The sequence below is a fragment of the Choloepus didactylus genome, chromosome 1 (assembly GCF_015220235.1).
Source record: "Choloepus didactylus isolate mChoDid1 chromosome 1, mChoDid1.pri, whole genome shotgun sequence".
NCBI lineage: Eukaryota > Metazoa > Chordata > Mammalia > Pilosa > Megalonychidae > Choloepus > Choloepus didactylus.
This window is the reverse complement of record NC_051307.1, coordinates 85,783,930-85,807,696: the sequence shown is the minus strand read 5'-3', so window position 1 is coordinate 85,807,696 and position 23,767 is coordinate 85,783,930. Positions and strand designations below refer to the sequence as shown.

Below are 23,767 nucleotides of genomic sequence, written 5' to 3'. Positions count from 1 at the left end.
ATTCCTTGACATTTTAAACAATTTCTACTTTCTTATTAATTTTAGTTAGGTTAAAGAGGTATATAAAAGTCCCTGCAGATTAAGCACTGAACACTTCTGGGAGGGAACTGGGCACTTGTAACCCAGGGGTGGCAGGGATAATGGTAGAAAGTGCTAACCCAGCAGTGAGGAAGAACAATCAAGGAGCCATTTGGGAACCAAAGAGTCACATTTCTTGGCCTAATGTTTGCATACTTCAAGGATATTTTTGGTAGTCCAAAGTAGAGCTCTAGGTATATACAAATTTCCTTGGAAGTAATCAGACCTCATAAAGTGTGTATGGAGTTGGGAGTCATGGATTAGTCCTGTATTTCTATGTACTATGCAAATGACTTGGGGAAAAGCGGTTAAGACGGATAGTCTAGGGTTCAAATCCTGGCTCTGCCACTTATTACCTGTGGGACCTTGTTACCTCTCTGAGCCTCAGTTTCTTTCAAATCCAGAAGGAGGATAGTATTTATTTTGAAGAGTTGTTGTGATGACTAAATAATACGTGTAAAGTGCCCAGTCTAGGTCTGGCACTTCCTGAGTGCTTAATAGGTGATAGTTATTATAATTTGGAAATACTGGAGTAGGCATGGTGATGGTCTGGGCAACGTATTATCATTGTATTACCTATGACGAGGTCTGGATATATGCAGGGGAATGTCAGACTAGAATTCAAAAAGGTCAGTATAGCAAATTTGTTTAATGGATGTTAACTAAATACCTAAAGATGTTTATAGTGTAACTTAACAAAGGCCTTAAAGGGGTTTTCCAGTTTTCACTGTTAGGATTTTTTCTGATAATGGTCCCAATTTGATGTGTCCTCCTACCTCAGGAGAGCTTTCTGACCATTCCACCAGGAGCTCTGGACTGTGTCCTGCTTGAGGTTTGGTGATAAATTCTTTGCTTACTTTTCCTTTGTCCCTTCCTGCCTGTCTCTCTTGCCCCTATGTCTTATCTTGTCCTCTGGGGAGGTATGTTAAGTGCTCTGCCAGCCTGCCTGTACGCCTGGCCTGTTTTTTCTCACTGCCAGTACCTCTTGGATTCCAATTCCAAACATGGTATCCATCTGGGGTCACCCTTCCTTCCGGTGCCAAGAGAGACGCATTCCAAATGGAACACAAGTGTGCGTCCCACGCTGGGCTCTCCTCATTCTCCTCGGGAATAAGAGACAGCAAGATGTGGCCACTTCATCCCACACTCTACTGAAGTTTTCAGTCCCACAGTCTACTTTTTCCCTCTGGACAATTCAGGTTTTTTGTGAGAGCCAAGATTGGAGACTGTCCTACGAAACCTGGAGCCGAGGAAGCCTGCCAGAGCTCCATGGGAAGGGCGAGAGCCTTGCTGAGGGAGGGAGGGAGAGAGGGAAAGGAAGAGGGACAGAGACAGAAAGAAAGAAAGAGGGGTGGGGGAGAGCTTCTAAATTCTCCAAGAAGTGTATTATGTTTTACCATTCATTCCCAAAGCCACTTGAAGACTCCCTTCCAGGAAAGGTAGAGTCGGTGGCGAGAAGCCGGAGGTGAGAAGACGCCTGGGAGGACAGATAAATCCATTTTCTGAGTTTCTATGTGGGGACAATTTTAGAGCCCAGCAAGGCTTTGAGACACTCTGAAGATGAGCACCAACCTCAGCATGGGGAGCCAGCTCCTCTGGCAGGGGCCAGTGTGCGTCGGCTGGGGGCAGAATCTAGAAGGGGCGGTCTACCAACTGGCCAACTGCTTCTTGCTCCTGGGCTTCATGGGGGGCAGCGGGGTGTATGGATGCTTCTACCTCTTTGGCTTCCTGGGCACGGGCTACCTGTGCTGCTTGCTGTGGGGCTGGATCTATGCCTGTGGCCTGGATATCATCCTCTGGAGCTTCCTGCTGGCAGTGGCCTGCCTGCTTCAGCTGGCCTACCTGGTATACCGTCTGCGTGAGGACTCTCTCCCCAAGGAATTCGATCTCCTCTACAAGACACTGTGCCTGCCCCTGCAGGTGCCCCTACAGACTTACAGGGAGATTATTCACTGCTGCGAAGAGCAGGTCTTGACTCTGGTCACTGAGCAGACCTATGCCGTGGAGGGTGAGACACCCATCAACCGCCTATCCCTGTTGCTCTCTGGCCGGTAAGCTGCTCTATCATTGCCCAGTGTTTTTTTTCCCAGCCCACTCTTCTCATTTCCCAGCATGTCCCTTTCAATTTCATGTCCCCTTTCATTGAGGGAAGGATGTGGCAAGTCAAACAGACCAAAATGAATTTTTCTAAGCGTGGGCTTGCTTCCTCTTTCTTATCACTTTCCAAGAGGAAACCAGATGTTGAGGCACCTTCCTGGTTGGTAAAAAATACCGTGTGTGTACTTGCTGCTGGGAGGTGTGGGGTGAGTGTTTTTTGAACCCTGGCCTGAAATGAACACAAACACACATACCAGTGTGCTTTGCCTATCTCTATAAGCCTTTAGGGGATTGCTTCTGGAAAACTGAACATTTCAGTCAGACTAATGTGTTCCTTCCATATGCATTTAACAAACAGTTTCTAAGTGCCAACTATGTACAGGGAATAATGCCAGAAACAGAGGAGTTTCCCCTAACCGGTTGTTTTAGAGGTAGCCTATATAGTCTATGGACGGTCGGGTATGGAGAGCAAATACCCCTTCCGTTCATGGTTTTTCCATCTAGATTCCTGCTGACCAAGAAGTTAGCTACTGTAAATCTCAGGTGCAGACAGTAAAGGGAGGGTGGTCATGCCCATATTTGTCTCATTGAGGATCTGGTGGAGACCCCCAGCTTCTTTTAAGAAGGCTGACAGTCAGATATGGTAGAAATGGTCTTCATCAGGATCAGTGTGTGCTAAACCAGCTTGGATGTCAGTGTTGGCCACTGGCTGATGTCTTCTGAGCAAACACAGCTGGGCCCTGTGCTGCACACTTGGTAGGGAATTGTGGATCCTTCTAAATGTCGCCCTAGAGGGGCTTGTATATGGGCTGGAGTATCAAACAATAAACAACTTAACCTGGGTATAGTTGAGCTGATCTGTGAAAAGCAAGCAAAGTATTTCAAAAGATTTGTCCTCCATTTTTTCCCCTGCTCTGCTTTGTTTTCTCTTTCTTGAGACCCAGAGAATGTGCTATAAAATGTTAGATAGTAATCAGAAGGCTCTGGTTTCAAGAAGAAAGAAATGAAACCAGTTAAGACTGCCAACTACACAGTGGAAAAAAAAAAAAAGAAGAATTTGATGACCATGATGATGGTATTACAAATACTACTAATAGTAATAATAAACATTTATGTATTAAGGTACAGTTTCCAAAATGCTATATATGTATGTTTCATTTTATTTGGAGTCAGAAGTCCTGGGTTGAGTGAGCTATGAGGTTTCAGGGAGAGATATTTCATTTATGAGTGAACTGAAAAGTGAAAACAAATACAATTGTTTGTAAATGAATACATATGTAAATACAAACACAAAGGTCATTATGACTATTGCCAAAATGTTTGCCACTTACACTTCCATGCTTAAAATAAAGCCAACTTAGGAAACTTGCTCATGCATGAGATCCACAATGTTACTTTCCTCACAGCTCCTCTGTTCAAAGGAGGGAATTGAGACTGGTGGGAGAAAAAGCCACTTCACTGTGTGGTACTGGTTTGCTGCAAGCATATTATGACTATTATGTGATTCAAGTGTCCTTTATATGATGGATTTACCATTAGTGAACTTGTCTAAGACCACTTCCCTGTGAAGGTGAGAGGGAGCTTGCCCTCTCAATGTGGCTTTCCCTAGCATAATTAGCATCAAAAACTTAAGTCAGAATTAGACAATTAAGATGTTTTCTTTCTCCTTGATTTTCCAAGGTTTGGAGTAAGGATTTTATTGTTATTGTTGTTTTGTTATCTTTCAAGGCCAGCCTGACTCAGCTTTGCTAAGTTGGAGACGGGGGAAGAGGCTTCGAGTCGATGATCTGCCTCTATTTTTAAAAAAGAATCATTGAACCTTGGGCTGATTACAGTGAAATATCAAATACCTTAAAGCAGCAGATAAAAACTCCATGCCAGGAAGTGGGGGCCTCTTGTGCGAGCCTTGCCTTTCTCATGTATAGGCTCTCGTCTGGAGTCCTTTGGCTCAAACCTCAGAAGTCTTTTTTGTTATTGTGTTATTTTAATAAGGGCAGTCCTTTTCAAGACTTAGAAAGGTGAAGTGACTTGCTCCATCCTCTTAAGCTGTGCTTGTTGTTGGAGGGTTTCTCTCATGTAAAATTCAAAGCACAAACTCCTACATGTACAGGTTCCTGGGCAGTCAACCAGCTGTCTAAGCCTGCTGTATAGGAGGAAGTTACTTGTCACCAGGAGATCAAGAAGAAAGAGGAGATTCAAATGAAAAAGGACATAGTATACCAATTTAAATGACTTCAGGGAGCCTTACTGGCTCATTAGTGTTCTTACGCTCTAAGATGTTTGCTTGGGTGGTCAGATTTCTTGCCTAAGGAAATGATGGGATGGTAGGAGGATCTGATAACATGCTGCAGCAGCTTTATTCTCTCCTGATGTCTCTTCCTTTCTTAGAGAAGTCTTTCCTTGAGGTTTTGTGGCCCCCAAGTGAGACTTTCCCTCCCTCCCTTCCTTCTTTCCTTCCACAAATATTTATTAAGACTGCCATGCTAGAGACCAGAGATAGAGTGTTAAACATGAAAAATATTGCCCTGCACTCATGGAGCTTACAGTCTATCAAAAAAGTCAATAATTAAGAGTTGACATAGTGATTTACAATGGACATAGTATTTCCAAGAAGAAATGCAGAACGCCAAGGAGAGTAGATCTACTGGTGAGTAGATCCAACTTTTCTGGGAGGTCAGACAAGACTTCTGGAAGAAGAGATATTTAAACTGAGCCCTTAGAAGGTGAGGATGAGAAAGAGTGGTCGAGCAAGAGGGGTCATATTATGTGAAGACCCTGAGGTAGGGAAACATGGCACTTCATTTTCTCTTGTATCTTTTCATTACTCAGGGAAGTCTTGCTTAACAAGTGTGTTTCTGCCATCAGAGCCTATGGGCTGACTCTCTACATCCTTGACTATTGTTTGAGACCTAGACCCCCTTCTGTCTTCCATCTTTATGTTGTCAGACAATAGGCTATAGCTTATTAATTGGTGATGGTATTTGGTAATTTGCATGCACCCATATCTACCTAGATTCATTAAGAACAAGACTCAGGAGTGAAAATATCTCATTGGCCAGAACTAGTCACGTGGCTATATCTAGCTGCAAAGGAGGTAGGGAACTGTAGTCTTTAGCTATGTACTATGGAGGAGGGGAAAAAGCAGATATTAGAAAACAGTCTGCCACGCTGGATTTCTCAGCTTCTCTTTCCATCCCCTTCCTTATCCATTTCTCAATATCCTATTCATCTTTCAAAACTCAGCTCAAATGTCATCTTCTTTGAGAAGTCTGCCACCTGAAGAAAGAATTAATCTTCCTCCCTCTTCTACACTCCTGTTCTGCAAGAACACTTACAACATTGACTCGCTGCCAGTAATTCATATGTCTGTGACTTCCATTAAATTGTCAAATCCTGAAAAGCAGGGACCAGATCATACCCATACCTGCATTTCCAGATATCCAGGAACACAGGACGTGCTCCTTGCATGTTTATTTAGCAGTAAATAAATTTTAAAAATGCATGTTTATTTAGCAAATGAAGCTCCAGAAACAATGAAATAAATAGCTCTCTCCAAGTGAAAAAGGTTCACCTTAGAGATATTTTTATCTGTCCCTTTTGCCTAATAGAGGCATTTCCTTGGCTGATATAACTCACTTTAGCAGGTAGGTTGATGCTGAAACCTGCTGAAAGAGGGAAAAGTCCATACTGTATTCTAATTATTTCCTAGAAGCAGCATCACATCTAGAATACACTCACTGCCCTCCAGGCATTGTCAGTGACATACCATCCATTCTGGCACGTCCTTGCAGAATGCATTATACCTTCTGTGTGCAGGGATGTAGCAGCCCTGCACACAGAAGTATTCTTGTGCCAGCCACACAAGAATACCAAGACAGCAAGCAGCATTAGTGGTGTTTTTAACCATGACTTGTAAAACCAAGCCTGTGATCATGGGCAAGTCAAGAACAGTTGTTTATCCTGTTGAATGAGAATATTCATAAAATTAAAACAACTGTATTAGTTAGGATTCCTGGCTGCAGGCATAGAAACTCACTCTAGGTAGCTGAAATCAAAAAATAGAAAAAAAAAAAAAAAAGGTCTTTATTAAAAAAGGTAAAAGATTTCTCACCTAATTAAAGGAAAGGGATACAGCTGAGCCTCAGGTAGGACAAGAGACATGTCTTACTACGGCATTTTATGTGATTTCAGATTTCTGTCCTTGGTGGCCTATTGGGGTATATATTTTTTCAGAGTCTAAATTACATGATTAAAAAGCCAAGGTTTTAGTTCCTTAACAGAGGAGCGCTTTAGTTTTGCGAATGCTTGATAGTTGGCCTCATTCAAGAGATAAGCCACACTTAGTTCCAAATTCCCAGGAAAGGACTTTGGCTCCACTTGGGTTAGGCAGTCACTGAGGACCATCAGCTGGACAGGGAGCATGGGTTCTCATTGTCTGAAGACAGAAGCTGTTGTTGTACCCTATGGTTAGAGAGGGAAGGGAAGGGGTAATGCTAGGAGTGTCTACTTTGCCACCAACCCAAAGCTCCGGTAATAGGGTGGCAACATGGTATTATAAATACACAGATATTTGTTGCCAAACAGAATCTTGGTTCTGCCACGTGATAGCTGTGTAACCTTAAGCTAGTCACTCAACCTTTCTGAGCATTACTTTCCTTGGTTGTAACTCAAGCATAATCTACCTTGAGTTATTATAAAAATTAAATAAAATAACACTTATAAAGTGTCTAGCACAGAATCTGGCACATAATGGACTCCCTCCCTTCCTTCAAAACCTGAAAAGTGATCATGTATGAAGCATGATCTTCATGTAGCTGATTGAGAAGCGGGTAAGGTGGGGAAGTTGCCCCAGGCTGAACCTCTAGAGCAGCGGCATCCAGTAGAACTTTCTGTGATGATGGAAATGTTCTAGTATCTAGGCTGTCCAGTATTGTAGCCAGTGGCCACATGTAGCTACTGAGCACCTGAAATGTGGCTAGTGCAACCAAGGAACTGATTTTTAAATTTTATTCAATTTTAATGTAAAATAAATTTAAATAGCCCCACATGGCTATTGGGCAGTGGAGCTCTAGAGCAGTGGCTCTCCATCCTGGCTACACATTAGGATCACTTGGGGAGATTTAAAAACTAATTATTTTCAGACGTTACCTACAGAGATTTTTGTTTAATTGCTCAAGGGCAAGGCCCAGGCTTAGGTATTTTATAAAGCTCCCCGGTGCAGCCTGGAATAGGAACCACTAGTAAAGAGAAGGAAAGTGAGGGCTCAGGGAGTCTTGATGGGGTCTCTTTCTAAACTACTTCTTTTCAGTCATCAGGCTACTTCTGCTTTGGGTTTTACCACATTTAGGTAAGATTGGTTCTGCTGGAATATTCATATTAACCAACCAAGGGCAGCTACTTCCCTTTTCCCACAAAGTCTCTTCTCTCCCTTTGCCAGGGTTCGTGTGAGCCAGGACGGGCAGTTTCTGCACTACATCTTTCCGTACCAGTTCATGGACTCTCCCGAGTGGGAATCGCTGCAGCCCTCTGAGGAGGGGGTGTTCCAGGTAATAGGGTTCCCCGTGGCAGCCCTGCCTGCTCTGCCCCACTGTAACACAGCAATTTCCCCACCTCGTCTTTCCCCTCCCACATCTGTCCATTGAGCCATTGCCAATATGATGCTAGCAGTGGGAACACTCTCCTTTGGAGAGGGTGCCTGGCCTCCAGCATAGTTGGAACAGGTCGGGATGTGCTGACCCCCAAGCTTTCCGGAAGAACTCTGTGACCACAAGATAAAACCCATGCTCCTTAGACGGTATCTTAAGAATTTTATGATATCCAACCACATTTCCAGCCCCTTCCTTCCTCACACTTGTCACTCACACCCCCATATTGAACTACTAGCACTTCCCTAAACATATCGCGTTGTTTTGCAATACCATGCCGTGGCCACTACTATCCTCTCTGTCTGATATACATTTCCCCTTCTAGATGAGGTTATAGCCTCTCACTTCCTTTGTGAAGCCTGTCCAGATTGACATCACCAGCTTCTACCCCCACAGTTTATTGTTCCCACCTATGTGCCTGTTTTAATCCTTTAACTTACGCTGACTGGTGTACATATTGCTCTCTGTTCCAAGATCTGGTTTCCTTTCTCTCTTCCGCATGGTGAACTTTTTGTAGACAGATTCTGGGCTCTCCCTCTTTTCATCCCCAGTCTCCAGAGGACAGTGCCTAGAACACAATAGGTGTTCAGAAAAGGTTTGCTGAACTGGCTTGACAGTGGCAGTTGGTGTCTCCAAGGACTCCAGAGGTCATTCATATACATGCAGGCGACACCCTGTGAGCTGGGGCCTGGCTACTTGGCACCTTCTCTCCTCTCTGCCAATCTTTCAGACTTTGGTTCCCTTCTTTGTAGTTCTCCATTTTGAATTGCTAGCATGTGGCAGGCACTATGTGTTATACTGCCTCATTACTTCTCACAACCACCCTATGGGTGATTACCTCATTTAACAGATGAGGAAACTGAGGCTTAAAACCAAGGAATTTGCCCAAGCCCTTACAAATAGAAAATGGCATAGTCAAGTTGCCTGAATCTACCATTTCTGTACTTTTTGATAATGTCAGGAGGTGCCAGAAGAGTGGAATTTATATATACACCCTATATACACTTACACAGACTCCCCTACCCAGATGGTTTGTGGGTACCGGATTCTGTTTGTCTCCTATCATTTCTATCAGGGAGTCCCTCAAGCCAGCATGAACCAACCCTGGAATAGACACCTGCCAGCAGTGCCACCTGGCTGGCCCTCTTCCACCTACCCTGATTCTTTGCTCTGTGAGGACAGAGCCTGAGCGGCCACCCTGGTCCCATTGTCAGGGCCACAGATCCCTTCCCAGCATGTCCCCCTCCCCGCCCCCACTTCTCCAGCAGTCTCTTTTGAGCACTTCCTCCGGGTCACAAGCACCTCTAGGAGGGCAGAGTCAGGCCCTGAGCCAGCCAGACCAGCACTCTAGTTCTGACACTGACACCCAGGAACAGGTGGTAGGTAAGCCCGGTGTCCTCCCCTAAGTTATGCTCAAAAGAAAGGGCTGTAACCCCAGATGGCCTCTCAGCCTGGAATGTAAGTACTGACATACTCCTCCCATTTATATTTTTAGTGTGCACCTCCTTTGGGAGCAACGAGATCCACACTTTTGCTATGGGCTGTGTAAAGTCCCATTTCCTCTTGGCAAATGTGAGGTGCTGTCCTTAGTTATAGTTCATTCTGTACTTGACTTTTGCAATTACATGGTCTTTGTTGACTGTGAGAATAATCTACAATGAATGCCTGGATTATAATTCACGGTGTGTTTAACACAAACTAATCAAGATTCTGTTATACCTAATTCAACTAAATAAGTTATTGGCTGTCAAGCACTGTGACACTATAATTATTCACCAAGAACATAGCACAGGAGGTATCACACAAAAGGCATCATTTTTTTTCCCGTTTGCATCACTGAACCTAAGGCCAATTTACATGTTATCTCATGTAATCCAGTCAATCAACCTCTGAAGTGAGTATTAAGGAAAAAGCTAGATACTTGTCAAAATTTTATCACAGACATTTGTACAGGTATGTGGGAACCAGTCATGAAGCAGATTTCCAGAGGACCTTTGGGGAAGGGTTTTATGCAGGATACAAGAAAGTGACATTAGATTGTTTTACAGCAGATAAGATTGCTAGTCTTCACCTGCTTCATTAGTTCACTTCAGTATTATTTATTGAGCACTAATTGTATACCAGGTATTGTTAAAGGTTGGGGGTCAGCACGTGTGATACATCAGTGAACAAAACAGATGAAGTTCCATTCCCTTAGGCAATTCACATTCTGTAGACACAATGAATAAGTAAATTATGTAATGTGTTAGAGGGTAATAACTGCTGATAGACTGGGGTAAGGGAAATATGGTTGCAATTTTAAATAGGGTGGTCATGGAGGTCCTTGTTGAGCAGGTGACATTGAGCAAAGGCCTGAAGGAGGTGACATTTTGAGCTCTGTGAATATCTAGGGGAAAAGCATATCAGGCAGAGGGAAGAGCCAGAGCAAAGGCCCTGAGATGGGACAGCTGGTGTATTTGAGGTACAGAAAGGAGGCCTGGAACAAAGAGGAGGAAGGGAAGGAATAGTGGGAGAGGGAGACGGAGAGGTGACAGGGAAACCAGATCATGTAAGGCCGAAGCATATATTTTCCAGATAGAACCAAACAGATTTCCTGTTAGATTGGATGTGGTGTGTGAGGGAGAGGGTCAAGGATGACTGTAAGGTGTTTAGCCTGAGCAATTGGAAAGGTGGAGCTGCTATCAGTGAGAAAAGGAAGGCTACAGGAAGAGCTAGTCTGGGGGAAAGAGAGGAAGTTCAGTTTTGGACATGTTAGGTTTTAGTTATCTATGGAAAGTTAAGTGGAGTTTTGGAATTCAGGAGGGACTCAGCTGGAGATATAATTTTAGGGAGTTGTTGACATACAGATGATATTTAAAGCCATTGCTTTGGATGAGATCACCTAGTGAGTGTGGACAGAAAAAGAGTTCAAGAACTGAGCCGTGGGATACTCTAGCGTTAAGACATTGGAGAGAAGCAGCAGCAGCAGCAGCAGCAAAGAAACCTGAGAACGAGCAATCAGGAGATGAGAGGAAGCTCAGGAAAGCATGGCATCCTGGGAGCCAAGTGAAGAAAGCGTATCAAAGAGGAGGGATGGATCAGCAGAGTTGAATGCTATGAAAAATTAACCACTGTACTTACAATATAGAGGTCATTGGCGGCCTCAACAGGAACAGCATTTGCAGATTGCCAGAGGCAAAGACTTGTTGGCTTAAGAGAGAATGAGAGGAGTGGAATTGGAGGTAGCAAGTATAGACAACTTTTACATGGAGCTTTGCTAAAAGGGGGAGGGAATTAATGGAGTGGTAGCTAGTCAGGGAAGCAAAGTGAAGAAAAAGCGGTTTTCGTTGTTTTGTTTTGTTTTGTTTTAAGATAGAGGAAGCAACAGCATGTTCATAAGATTGCCCGTGATATTTGTGTTCAGCTTTAAGTACATTGTTCACATCCATATTAATGCTTACTCACACACACCCACTTTGTGTTCAGGACTCTAGGAATTGTTAGTAAATACAGATAAGGTACCCACGGGCTATGGCAGATTGGGACAACTACTTCTCAAACTTTAGTAATGGACAGATTGTATTACTTTCAGAATTCTTTCTCATGAGGCAACAAACAGTAATTTGTTTAATGTCACACAGCTGGTAAAGTGGTAAAGCTGGACCTTGGAATCAGCTTGTGGTCTTGATGTAACTTAGGGCCCTGCCAGCACTCCTGATTATTAGTGAGGGAAAACTGAGAGGAAGAAATGGATAAAAGAAATGGAGGAGGGATACTGCAGAGGGCAAGAGAGAAGAGGGTAGGTAGTGGGAGATCTGGTAGGCAATGCAGGAATTAGAAGGAGTATATGTGACCTCTAATAAGGAAAGTTTGAAAATCAACTCTGATGATTGATAATCCTTATCAAGAACTCACCACAGTGGGTGGCACTCAGTCACCTCTCAGTGAATATTAGCTGCTATGATTATCATCATCATCATTTCCAATGTCTCTATTCACAAATCTATACCATGAACCTTGCTGACCTTTTTACTTTTAAAGTATTGCATCCAATCAGATTATACAGAATTGTGTGATTCTATCAATTTCCTTTACTATCCTAAGTATGTTTCCATTTTAACCCTAACTTTACCACCCCTTCATTCTTTAAACAAGGACTTATCAAGCACCTACTGTGCGCCAGGCACATGTTATTGCTTATTTATCCTGGAATTGTTATTTAGCTTTGCATCATGGGCATATTGTGAATACTCAGAAATTCCTGGATGCATGAATAAATGGAGAATGGGTGTCTTTTGACACTCTGCTCTTAAGAGTTCCTTTTCCTCTGTGCCCTTTTCTTGACTTGGTCATCAGATCCTTTTGGTTACTTTGAGTGGCCACGTCAATAGCAACTTCATTGGCCGGAGTCTCAGGCCAACACCCTGTCCACTCGAAGCAGCTTGGCATACCTAATCAGAAGCAGATAAGCTGAAATTCTTTCCAGTTCCTTTTGTCCCTACCACCATATATTATCCTTTTTTTATGCAAATGAACAGTCATCAGCATTTTGGCCTCTCTTCAGAACATGAGGAGGCCCCCCTCCTCTCTCTCGAAGTCACGACAGACTCAGAACCTTCTGTAGCCATCAGTGGTGCCAGTCATGGAATCATAGAATGTGAGACCTGAGGAGACTGGATGTGGAAACTAAGGCTCCACGAGGAGATGGCCCAGGGAGTGAATGGCTAATCCCAGGGCTCCTGATACAGGACAGTCCCCATATCAGTGCACATAAGAAAAAGTCATTCACTTCTTCAACAAAAGTGAAGCCATTTACCAAGTAACCGCAAGTAACTAACTGCATGGTTCTTTGTGTGCAACTTGGACAAGTTTTCTGGTTTAAGCTTTTACTCTCTGCTCCCCATCTCTCTCAGGTCACTCTGACTGCCGAGACCACATGTAGCTACATTTCCTGGCCCCGGAAAAGTCTCCACGTTCTTCTGGCCAAAGAGCGATACATCTCCCGCCTCTTCGCGGCTCTGCTAGGCTATGACATCTCAGAGAAGCTCTACGCTCTGAATGACAAACTCTTTGCTAAGTTTGGGCTGCGCTTCGACATCCGCCTCCCCAGCCTCTACCACATCCTGGGTCCTGCTGCCCCAGATACCAGGCCAGAGTCTGAGAAAGATGATGAGGAAGTCCGTGAGCCAGCTGTGTCCTCTCCTCAGGCCATGCCCACATCTGTCCAGCAAACACCCCCTTGCACTCCCCCTCCAGCTGCCACCAACCCTCCTGCACCTGCTTCCCGTTGGACCAGGATGTCCAGGCCCGACAGTGGTGTCCTGGGTGAGGACTCCACCAGTCTGGTGCTGGAGGATTTTGAGGAGGTGTCAGGATCAGAATCACTTATGGATTATAGGAGTGATGGGGAGTACATGAGGTGAGGGGAGAACTAATGTGGGCACACCGCCAGGCTCAGGATCCTGTGTAAGTACTCAGAAGGCAGCTGAGCCTGCCAACAGCTGGCCTTAACTCAGTTTGTAAGAGCAAATAGCCATTTCATGGATCCTGTCCTCTCAGAGGACTCTGGAAACTGGCACTAACCCAACCTTTTGGATAGCAACTCACTTGGGGTGCATGCAAGTCATGAAGGGATTTTTAACTCATTTGTTATTAACAGTCTTTGCATTTTGGAAAGTGGGCTGGTTGACATTTTGAGCAGGCAGGTAGGTTGTTACATTTTTTGCCAGGTTGTGCTAATAAATCAGGCCACAGCTAGGGCTGAAAGGGATTTTAATTGTAGCACACATTCTAAAGGGGGGAAAAAACCTTGGCATAGTTCTAATTCCAATTGGATTGTTTTCCTGGCATAGAGTCAGTCCTGGAAAGCAGTTGTTATTTAGCCTGGACTGGGCAGGCATCTCTGTTAAAATTGCATATTTCAGAAAGGCTTGTGATTACGGGCTCATAACTAACCCTGGGGGGTAAATGTCCCCACCTTGTTTTCCTCTCCCCTGGTGGAGAATACGTTGATTTCTCAGGCAGAGAACTGGATACCACTCTGACTAAATGTCACTATGATTGGATAGGTAGACCGAGGTCTGGATTTTCCCAGCAAACCACACCTATGGAGGATGGAGTGGGCATTAATCTGGGCCTAATGGTACAAGCAGAATTTCCCTCACAGCTCTGGAGAGTGTACAAGAAAGGCTGTGTGTGGTAGTTTTGGGGAACTGTTTGCACATTCCCCTGGCTGCTCTCATAAGCTGGGACATTTTCCTCTGGGATTCCACCTAAACTTGATGTAGGCCTGAATTGTCCTGAGGGAAATTTCTAAATTTTCCAATTTACAAGGCCTTTCCAAAGGAGGGGACCCTTCAGAGACCCACCATTCTTTGGGAAGCACCAACAAATTTTCTGAGGAACTGGCCCAGTGAGGAAGGCTTCCAGGGCACATGAAAGGAATGAGTAGATTGTTTGTATATTTTGAAAAATAAGTTATATAAATGATGAAAGAAACAAGAGAGGTAAATAATATTTATTTTAAGAGATTAAAGGTTTGGGTTCACAGATAGGGAATTTATAATCTGCTGTGGTACCTGTAATCCTGGAACCTGAGTTAAACTGGTTCTGGGGTGATTCCAAGGATCGAGCGCCCGTGATCACTTTTGACTACAGCTCTATAGCAACATGCCAACTTTCATCGTATCTTTCCTACTGGGCTGATTCACCCTCCTACTTGTTTGCCTCTTGTTTTAGTTTGCTAGGCTGCTGAAAGAAGGTACCGCGAAATGGGTCAGGTTTAAACAATGGGAGTTTATTCACCTACAGTTTGAAGCTATGAGAATATCCAAATCAGGGCATCATCAGGGAGATGCTTTCTACCTGACGACCAGCTGCTGGCGATCCTTGACTCCCTGTCACGTGCCAAGGCACATGGCGGTGTCTGCTGGTCTTTCCCTTCTGTTCTGGGTTTCGTTGCTTTGAGCTTTTTGCTTCCATGATTTTCTCTGTTTTTGTCTGAATCTGATTCTCTTATAAAGGACTCTAGTAAGAGGATTAAGACCACCCTGGACCAAGCCTTAACTGAAGGTCCTACTTAGAGTAGATTTTCACCCACAGGAATGGATTAGCTTTAAGAACATGATTTTCTGGGGTACATATAATTCCTAACCACCACACCCCCCATCCAGGCATTACCTCCTATGAATCCCTCTCTTTGTCCAATGTGCCTACCCTCCTATACACTCTTATGTCACAGCAGCTCTGTTTTCTCATGCTGTTCTTACTATTTTTCTTCTCTTTTCCTTGTTCTATATGTTCTCTTCTTTCTGCCTTCAGCTCTGTCCTTGGCTGCCTGAGTTTACTGCTCATAAGTGTCCTTTTTCTTCTTCTCAGTTCAATACCCCTCTCCATTTGTCCTCCGTGTTCTCTCCTGTTTCTTGTTCACTTATTTATCTCTCTTGTTACCTTATTTTCCTTTTTATCTACTTCCCTGCTTTGCTCTATTCTTCCCCATAAACTACCTTGTACCACCATCTTATTCATTTTTTAAAATAACTCTTCCAAGATCAGAATCTTTCCCTCTGTCTATTAAAAAAACCATTCAAGTAAATGTGTGAAAATTTCCCATGTTAGATGGCTACACATTTCATGCATGAGTTTTCCAAATGTTAGCAGGCAGACAGCAAGTCCTGGCTTCTATGTCTGGCTCTGCTGCTGAGCAAACATGTGACTTTTTGCAAATCATACAACTTCTCTGGGCCTCAATTTCTTCATTTGAGGGTTGAACCGGCTGGCTTTCAAGGGCCCTCTTGGAGTTATGTGAAAAGGCAAAGGAGAGTTTTTCAGAGGAATAAAAAGAAACAGTCAGCCAGCAAGGCAATGGACACAAGCCCCAGGACATCTGGCCGGCAGCCTGAGTGTCTTTCAGCAAGAGCTCTCTGATATACTTCACCAAGACTTCTCTGGTGACGTGGGGCTGCCTTCGCCCTGGTGGGTACTGGGTCCTGCTTACGCTGTGAAGAATTCATCACCTACCATGTGATAAGGATATAGATGTTCTATGTGAAGAAAGGTCACAATTCAGTCTCCAACATCCTCAACGCTGAATATTATCATATGAAATGCCTCTTGCCAAATTCAACCTTTTCTGAATCTCAAAACAAAAAATGCTAATATTACTTACTTTCTAAATTACTGGTATGTGCAATATAAAGAGTTGGTTTAATAGAAAGAAATGAAAATATATATACATTCCAAACGACTGAGTTTTCAGAACAACTAGAAAACATGATCATAATTGGCCAAATTTCAGTCAGCGTTTTATTTACTCTGTGATAATGGGAAAATTTAAAACAGATCTATTTCTGGAATTGTGTTTTGTGTGTTTGGTTTGATTTATTCTGTTGTCAGACTCATTCTAGGATTATTATTTTAATGGATAAGTTATACATTTCTTTGTGATTGTGGCAATCTACTATAATTTCCTTTATAAAGCATGGCACAATTCACCATCTCTTCCCTGACTCTTCAGTTACCAAAATTTTAAGCTCATTGCTATTCATCCCAGCACCCGGACTCCAAAAAAGGCATAAAGTTGGTTGAATTCTGTGTCTTTAAGAGTGACACAGCTTCATCACACAGACATCAGATCTTGTCTTTCAGACTAATCCAATTTAAGACCAACTAAAAATAGTCAGGGCTTTCACTGAAGCTCTTTTTTGAAGAGAATACTTTTTTTGGTCTGCTGGTACCCAAAATTGAGTGTAAATAGGTGCTACTTCTCTTAACAGGTAAAGCATTGCTGCTGGACAATATATTAACACAGAATCTTAGAGCCAGACCCCATATTAACCCTTACTTCACTAAGATTTTTCAGTTTGATTCCATGGGTACTCTTTACAACCTTCCATTTGTCCTCTTACTCGTAGGAGATGTTCAGTCCACACTTGCTAAATGAATAAAGGACTCATCTTTTAGAAATGCATCTCCGAGGTGGTTAGAGATTATAATACAGAGGCCAGTTGTGGTCAGGGAAGGAGCCCAAGGCTAGGATATAATACCAAGGGTCAGAGAACCAATTCAGCAAACATTTATTATCTGCTCTATGTTTCAGGCACTGTGCTAGGTAGTCACATGAGAAGGAGTTGAAAGAATTGAAGATGTTTAATCTGCAAGAGATGGGCAAATGTAATATTTTCAAATTTTAAAAAAGAAGGGAAATTAGAATTTGACTTAATTCAGTGTATAGTTCTTGGTAGAAATTGAATTAAAAGCTGAGAGTTACAAGGTAAAAGGTTTCAGCTCAGTATTAATAATGAATTGCCCTGTTGGGGTAGTGAGTTACTCATCATTGGAAGAGTTCAAGCAGGAACAAGAAGAAATTTTCTCAACAATACAAAGGTGACTCAGGCTCTGGGAGAAGAGTGCCATAGATTATTAAGATGCCTCCTGACTCTGTGATGATGAGATTCTATGAGTCTAGTCCTACCACTTCACCACCAAGAGCAGTTTCCTCATCTGCAGAACAGATCAATATACTTCTGTCTACCTTACCAGGTGGCTCTGAGGAGTAACTGAGATAAAATATATAATAGCAGTTTGTAAGTTTTAAAGCTTTAGTTAAATGTGTAAATGTATAAGGTATTTAAAAATTATCTTGTATGTGTAATTGTTTAGCAGTGTCTCTTTTTTTTGTCAGACATACATGGTTTTCCCTCTTATTTTCCCCAACCTACCTTTCCAGGGAAGGTGGCAACTGGTAGAGTCCTCTGACAACAAAAGGAGCAGCACAAATGTAGAGCCTAAAGAAAGCCTGTGATAGCTCTTCAGCCCCTGAGAGATGGCCGTACCTCAGCCTGTGTTCCTTTATGGGTTCAGGAGGCGACAGATCACAGTCAAATGTATTCAAGCTGTTTCTCCCAGAAGTGGCTGCAAAGTGCTTGATAGCTATCAGTCTCACAGAAACACTGGGAAAACTTGCTCTTGAAAGTGGCATCTGCCTCAAGGTCTCAGGCTCTGGGGTCTCTGGGTGGTGGGGCCACCTCTGCCTGCCAGAGGTTCGATGAGTCAACCAGGTAAGTTAGAGGCAGCAGTTCCCTCCCTGCTCCCCTGGATCACAGCAGCCTGGGACACTTTGCAACCTGCTTCCACCTCCAGGTCCTTTTTCTCTTTGTGTTGTGTAGGCCTCCTTTACCTACTTTATCTCCTTTACCCTGTCTTTGTAAAAATAAAAGTCAGGAATCTTATAAAACCTACTATTCTTCTATATAGTTTGCTTTCTTCTTTAAGTCATATTCAGTAAGGTTATATAGGAAGGAGAGTTCTTTAGAGTCTTCTAGGAAGCAACAAAAGTTGATCTCTTGGTCTCCTCACCTATAAAATGAGAGGACTGGACTGCATAACTTCAAAGCTGACTCATCCTAATTCTTTAGATTGAAATGATTCACAGGTACAACTGTCCCTACCATGTCAGGCACTGGGTACAGTTAAAACATTTGGAATTTTTAGAGGAAAAAACAAACCTGAAAAGAACCATTAATGTCTCTGTGTGAAATCAGGCAAGCTATGCTGAGCCACAGTGCTAAAATCCTTCGTCTCTTTCTTTCCACAGCTTCTAGAACTCCTCTACAGAGCTACTCTCAAGTTATGTGCAGGGGACAGGTGCCTTTGGCTCCAACCCACACTCCTGAACTTTAGGGATTTATGGGTGATCCTATCCTCTGTGGCCCGCCGACACCACATATTCACAGGAAGCTCACTTAGATTCACATCCCTCTTCTCACCCACTTGAAGGCTCACAGGCAGGAGCAGAGAGGACATGCAAGACACCAGCACTGCAGCTTCATCATGGGGTGCTGAATGAGTTTTAAAAACTTGCTCTCATGGGACTTCCTTCAGGAGAAAGCAACCCAGAGTACAGATTCCATCCTTTATTAGCTGCACAATCTTGGGCAAGTTACATAGATTCTCTAAGCCTCATCTATAAAGTGGGGATCATAAAACCCACCTCACAGGTTTGTCGTGAGGATTAAATGAGTTGATTTAGGTAAAGCACCTCACACATAGCTTGGCATCTCATATGCACTTACTAAACCCCTGGATTCTTTTCCCTATGTTGTTTCATTGAAACACTTGAGGGTATCATTGGAGTCAACTGTCCAACATTTTCTGGTGTGTTTTATTTTTTTTCCTCTCAATAAAAATTCAATTTATAGAAGTAGGAATGTAAAAACCTAGTTTTCTCTTAAGCTTTTAAATTCAGGTGACAAATCTCTTGTTCTATTTAAGAATCTAATATTAAACAATAGTTTTATAATTAAATTCCTTGAACATTTATAAGTAGACTTATACATTTAATGTATGTATTCTGTTTTATTTCCCTAAATAGTCAACATATGTTCCAGTTATCTACTGCTGTGTAGCAACCATCCCAAAGCAGTGACTTAAAATAGTAGCAATATTTTGCTTATGAATCGGGTTGACCAGGCTCAGCTACAGTCAGGGTTTCTCAAGCTGCTGCAGTCAGAGAGCGGCTGGCGCTAGAGTCATCTCAAAGGCTTTTTCACTCACATGTTTGTGGCCTGGTCTGGGAAGACTCAAATAGCTGAGGACTGGAACATCTGGGGTTCCTTGGGCTTCTCTCTCTCTCTCTCTCTCTCTCTCCTCCACATGGTGGCTGAAGGCCCCAGAAGTGTGTGTCCTACAAGAGACCAATGGAAGCATGGAAGCCACCTGGCCTTTTCCAACCCTGCCTCAAAAATCACACAGCATCACTTCTGCCACATTCCTTTTGTTAAGATAAGCACAAAGATTCACCCAGGTTCAAAGTAAGGGGACAGACCAAGACCCCACCTCTAATGGAAAGTGTCAAATAATTTAAAGACAAATTTTAAAATCATGGTTCATTTTTGGTCACTGTCGTCTGGTGCTGGTTTTCTGGAAGGTGGAGTGCGGAGAGGGAAACGGCTCGCCAGAATTAGTTTCTTTATCATCTGAGTGTGTGCAGTGAAAGGAGCCTAAGAGAAGAGAACTTCTGAGTAGGGCTGGGGAGTTGTGCTAATAGCGACCAGAGAGAGAGAAAAACCTAGCCTATGAGGACATTTTCAATTGGATGATCATGTGTTCATCTCAGATAATGGGTTCCCAAACTCTGAAAAGCTTCAGAGATTCTAGGATGGATCCTTGAGCAATTTTCAACATTTGAGACCATCTAATGGAAATCCTGCATTTACCTACAATTAGATTGCTTTGGATTTTAAAAACAACAAACTATTATAACGAAATAAGCAAGTATAAAGCAGAATGCAAAAATCATAAATCATATGTATATGATGAGTACATTCATGATACCTCCACTCTGGTCAAGAAATAAAACTTTACTGGTAACACAGAAGCCTCCTCATGACCCCTCCCATTATCATGTTTTTTTTACCCCATAAATTAGTACTGCCTAGTTTTGAACTTTACACAAATGGATCCATACATTGTGTACATTTTAAATCTAGCTGTTTTTGCTCAATAATATGTTTGTAAGGTTCATCCTTATTATTGTGTGTAGCAATCATTTGTTCGTTTTTCTTGCTGTATTAGTTCTCTGTTGTATGAATATACCACAATGTATTTATCCATTCTGCTGATGAGCATTTGGGTAGTTTTTAGATTGGGGTGATTATGAATAGTGCTGCTACAAACATACTTGTACGTATCTTTTGGTACATATATGTATACATTTCCTGGGTACATACCCAGAAGTGGAATTGCTCAGGCTTTGGATAGCTATATGTTCAACTACAGTAAATACTGCCAAGTAATTTTGCCACACAATTTTCCTAAGTGATTGTACCAATTTACATTTCCACTACACATTATGAGAGTTCTGGTTGCTTCTCACTCATCTACAACAATAGTTACCATTGTCTTTTTCTTTTCTTTTCTTTTTTAAGCCATTTGGGTATATGTACAGGACACCACTGTGGTTTTAATTTTCACTTCCCTGATGAATATTAAGGTTGAGTAACTTTTCATATTTTTATTTGGCCATATGGATATCCTCTACTGTGAAGTGTCTTTTCTAATCTTGACTGTTTCTCTATTTATTTCTATGCCTTTTCATATTGACTTAAAGGAATTCCTTAAATATTCAGGTTAAAAGTCCTTTGTTGGTTATATATATTCATATATTCTCCTACTTTGTGGCTTTTCTTTTTTCTCTTTATGGTGTCTTTTAATGACCACAATAGAAGTTCTTAATTTCAGTATAGTAATTTATCCATCTTTTCTTCTACGATTAGTGCTTTCTATGTCATGTTTGAGAAATCTGTTCCTCCTCTGAAGATACTCTCCTATGTTACCTTCCTAGATGTTTTACTGTTTTACTCTTCACAATTAGATATAAAATCAAACTGGATTTGATTTTTGTGTATAGTATGAAAAAGGGCCAAAATTAATTATTTTCACTTGGAATTCCAATTGACTGAGTAATACTTATTGAGATGGTCATCCCATCTCCATTGCTGTTCAGTGTTCTCTTTGTCACAATTCAAATGTCCATAGATGTGTGAGTCTGTTTCTGGATCTTCTATTCTATTCCCTTGGTCTATTTTTCTATTCTTTGCCAATACCACATAGTCTTAACTGTTGTAGCGCTATAATAATTCTTGATATCCAGTAGTCTTCACCCTTTGTTCTTCTTCAAGTCATGGATATCCTTGGCCCTTCTCTATGTTTTTCCATATAAATTTTAGATTCAGCTGGTTAATTTCCACACAAAAAATAAACCGTGCTGGGATTTTTTTTTATTAGAATTGCAATGACACTATGGATCAAGTTGCTAAAGAATTGATATCTTTATAATATTGATTTTTCAGTCCATGAACATGGTATAACCCTTGATTTATTTTGGTCTTCTTTATTTTATCTCAATAGTTTTTTGTAGTTTATGCGTACATGTCCTTGCAGAGCTTTTGTTACATTTATTTCTAGATATCTGATTAATTTGATGCTCTTATAAATGCTACCTTTTATACTTTCTATTTTTCTAATTGTTTTTGCTGGTATCTATAAATACAATTGCTGTGGTATCTTAAAGTTGTAACCAGTGATCTTGATAAGTTCATTTATCAATTCTAATCATTAATTCACAGAGTCTACAAGATTTTTCCATGGATACAATTATGTCATCTGTGAATCATAACGGCTTTATTTCTTCCTTTCACCTCTCCCTCCCCCCACTCCTTCTCTTTCCTCTTCTTCCTCCTCCTCCTCCTCCTCCTCCTCCCCTTCTTCTTCTTCTTCTTCTTCTGTGAATTCTTACACTGGATAGGACCTCCAGCACTGAGGTGATAGAAAGCACCCTTCTCTAATACTTGAACTCAAGGAAAATGTTTTCAATATTTCATCATTAAGTATATTGCGTGCTGTTAGATTTTTATAATACCCTTAACTGATTAAGGAAGTTCTTTTCTATTCCCAATTTTCTAAGAGTTTTTTTTTTTTTAAATCATGAGTGAGTACTGAATTTATCAAATGATTTCTCCACATCTATCAAGATTATTTTTCTCTTTTATTTTGTTAATGTGCATTACATTAATAGAAATGTGAATGTTAAAACAACCTTGCAGTTCTGGAACAAACTCCACTTTAATATGATGTATTTTCCTTTGTATGGTTTGAAAAAAAATTTTTTTAAGGATGGGTTTTGATATCAAGGTTATGCAGGCTTTATAAAAAGAGTTGGGAAATATTCTCTCTCTCTTTATTTTTCCTGTTTTCTAGAAACATTTGTGTAAGGTTGATGTTATTTCTTCCTTAAATGTTTGGCAGAATTCACAAGTAGAGCCATATGCAGCCTGGTGTTTTCTTTGTGGAGATGTTTAAAAATATGTATTCAAGTTGTTTCATAAGTGTAGGATTACTCAAATTTTCTATTTATTTCTGGGTTAGGTTTGGGAAGTTGTGTTCTTCTAGGAATTTGTCCATTTTGTCAACACTTTCAAATTTATTTGCACGTATGTTGATGATATCACCATTATCTTTTTAATTCTGTGGAATCTGTAGTGATGTCCTCTTTTTAAATTCCTGATATTGGTAATTTGTGCCTTTCTCCCATTTGCTTAATTAGTCATGTTATAAGTTTATCAATTGTATTAATATTTTGAAAATATTAGTATGAATTTTGGACTTTGTTGATTCTCCCTATTGTATATTTGTTTGTTTTCTGTTTCATTCTATTTCAAATTGTTTATATCTTTATTATTTTCTTCTTTCTTCTTTCTTAGGATATGTGCTTAGATCATTTACTTTCAGTCTTACTTCTTTTTATGTATGTGTATTTAAAGTTATACATTTTAAATTATATATACTTTTATATATATAATTATATATATATATAATTATATATATATATAATTATATATATATATATATATATATATACTTTATATATAAGTAAGTTATATATACTTTTGACGTACTTGGTGTTCAAAATATGTTATAATGTCCTTTGTGGTTTCTTCCTGACTCACAGGTTATTTAGAAGTGTTTTTTTTTTTTTTTTTTAATTTCCAAACATTTGGACATTTTCTAGTACTTACATTGTTATTGATTTCTGGCTTAATTCCACTTTGGTTAAAGAGCTTGCTCTGTATGATTTTAATCCTTTGAAATTTGTTGATATTTGCTCTTTGGTTCAGCATATGATTAATTTTGGTAAATGATCACTGTGCACTTCAAAGTATGTCTAAGTTTCTAGGATTGGTATTTTATACATTTTAATTATACAAGTTTATTAACGATACTGTGCAAATCTTTATTTTTTTTTAAATCTACTTCTGTAATTTACTGAGAGAAGTATGTTAAAATCATATATCAAGAATGTAGATTTGTCTATTTATCCTTGTAGTTTGGTCAATTTTTGTTTTATTTATTTTGAAGCTATGTTATTAGTTGCATAGAAACAGAATTACAATCCTTTCTGGTGTGGACTT

The 23,767-nt window shown here is 41.1% G+C and overlaps 1 protein-coding gene across 2 annotated transcripts; it reads left to right on the top strand.

Moving 5' to 3' along the window:
* The first annotated feature begins 1,555 nt into the window (after positions 1-1,555).
* On the top strand, positions 1,556-19,021 carry POPDC2 (popeye domain containing 2). Of its 2 annotated transcripts, XM_037836151.1 has the most exons (4): positions 1,556-2,129; positions 7,613-7,721; positions 12,713-13,265; positions 18,394-19,021. In XM_037836151.1, exons 1-3 carry the CDS (start codon positions 1,639-1,641, stop codon positions 13,220-13,222), a joined length of 1,110 nt encoding a protein of 369 aa, XP_037692079.1. In that variant the 5' UTR covers positions 1,556-1,638; the 3' UTR covers positions 13,223-13,265; positions 18,394-19,021. The 2 variants fall into 2 exon arrangements, with proteins under 2 accessions (XP_037692079.1, XP_037692072.1); XM_037836144.1 differs by lacking the exon at positions 18,394-19,021 and having other exon boundaries at positions 12,713-17,179.
* The last annotated feature ends 4,746 nt before the right edge of the window (positions 19,022-23,767 follow it).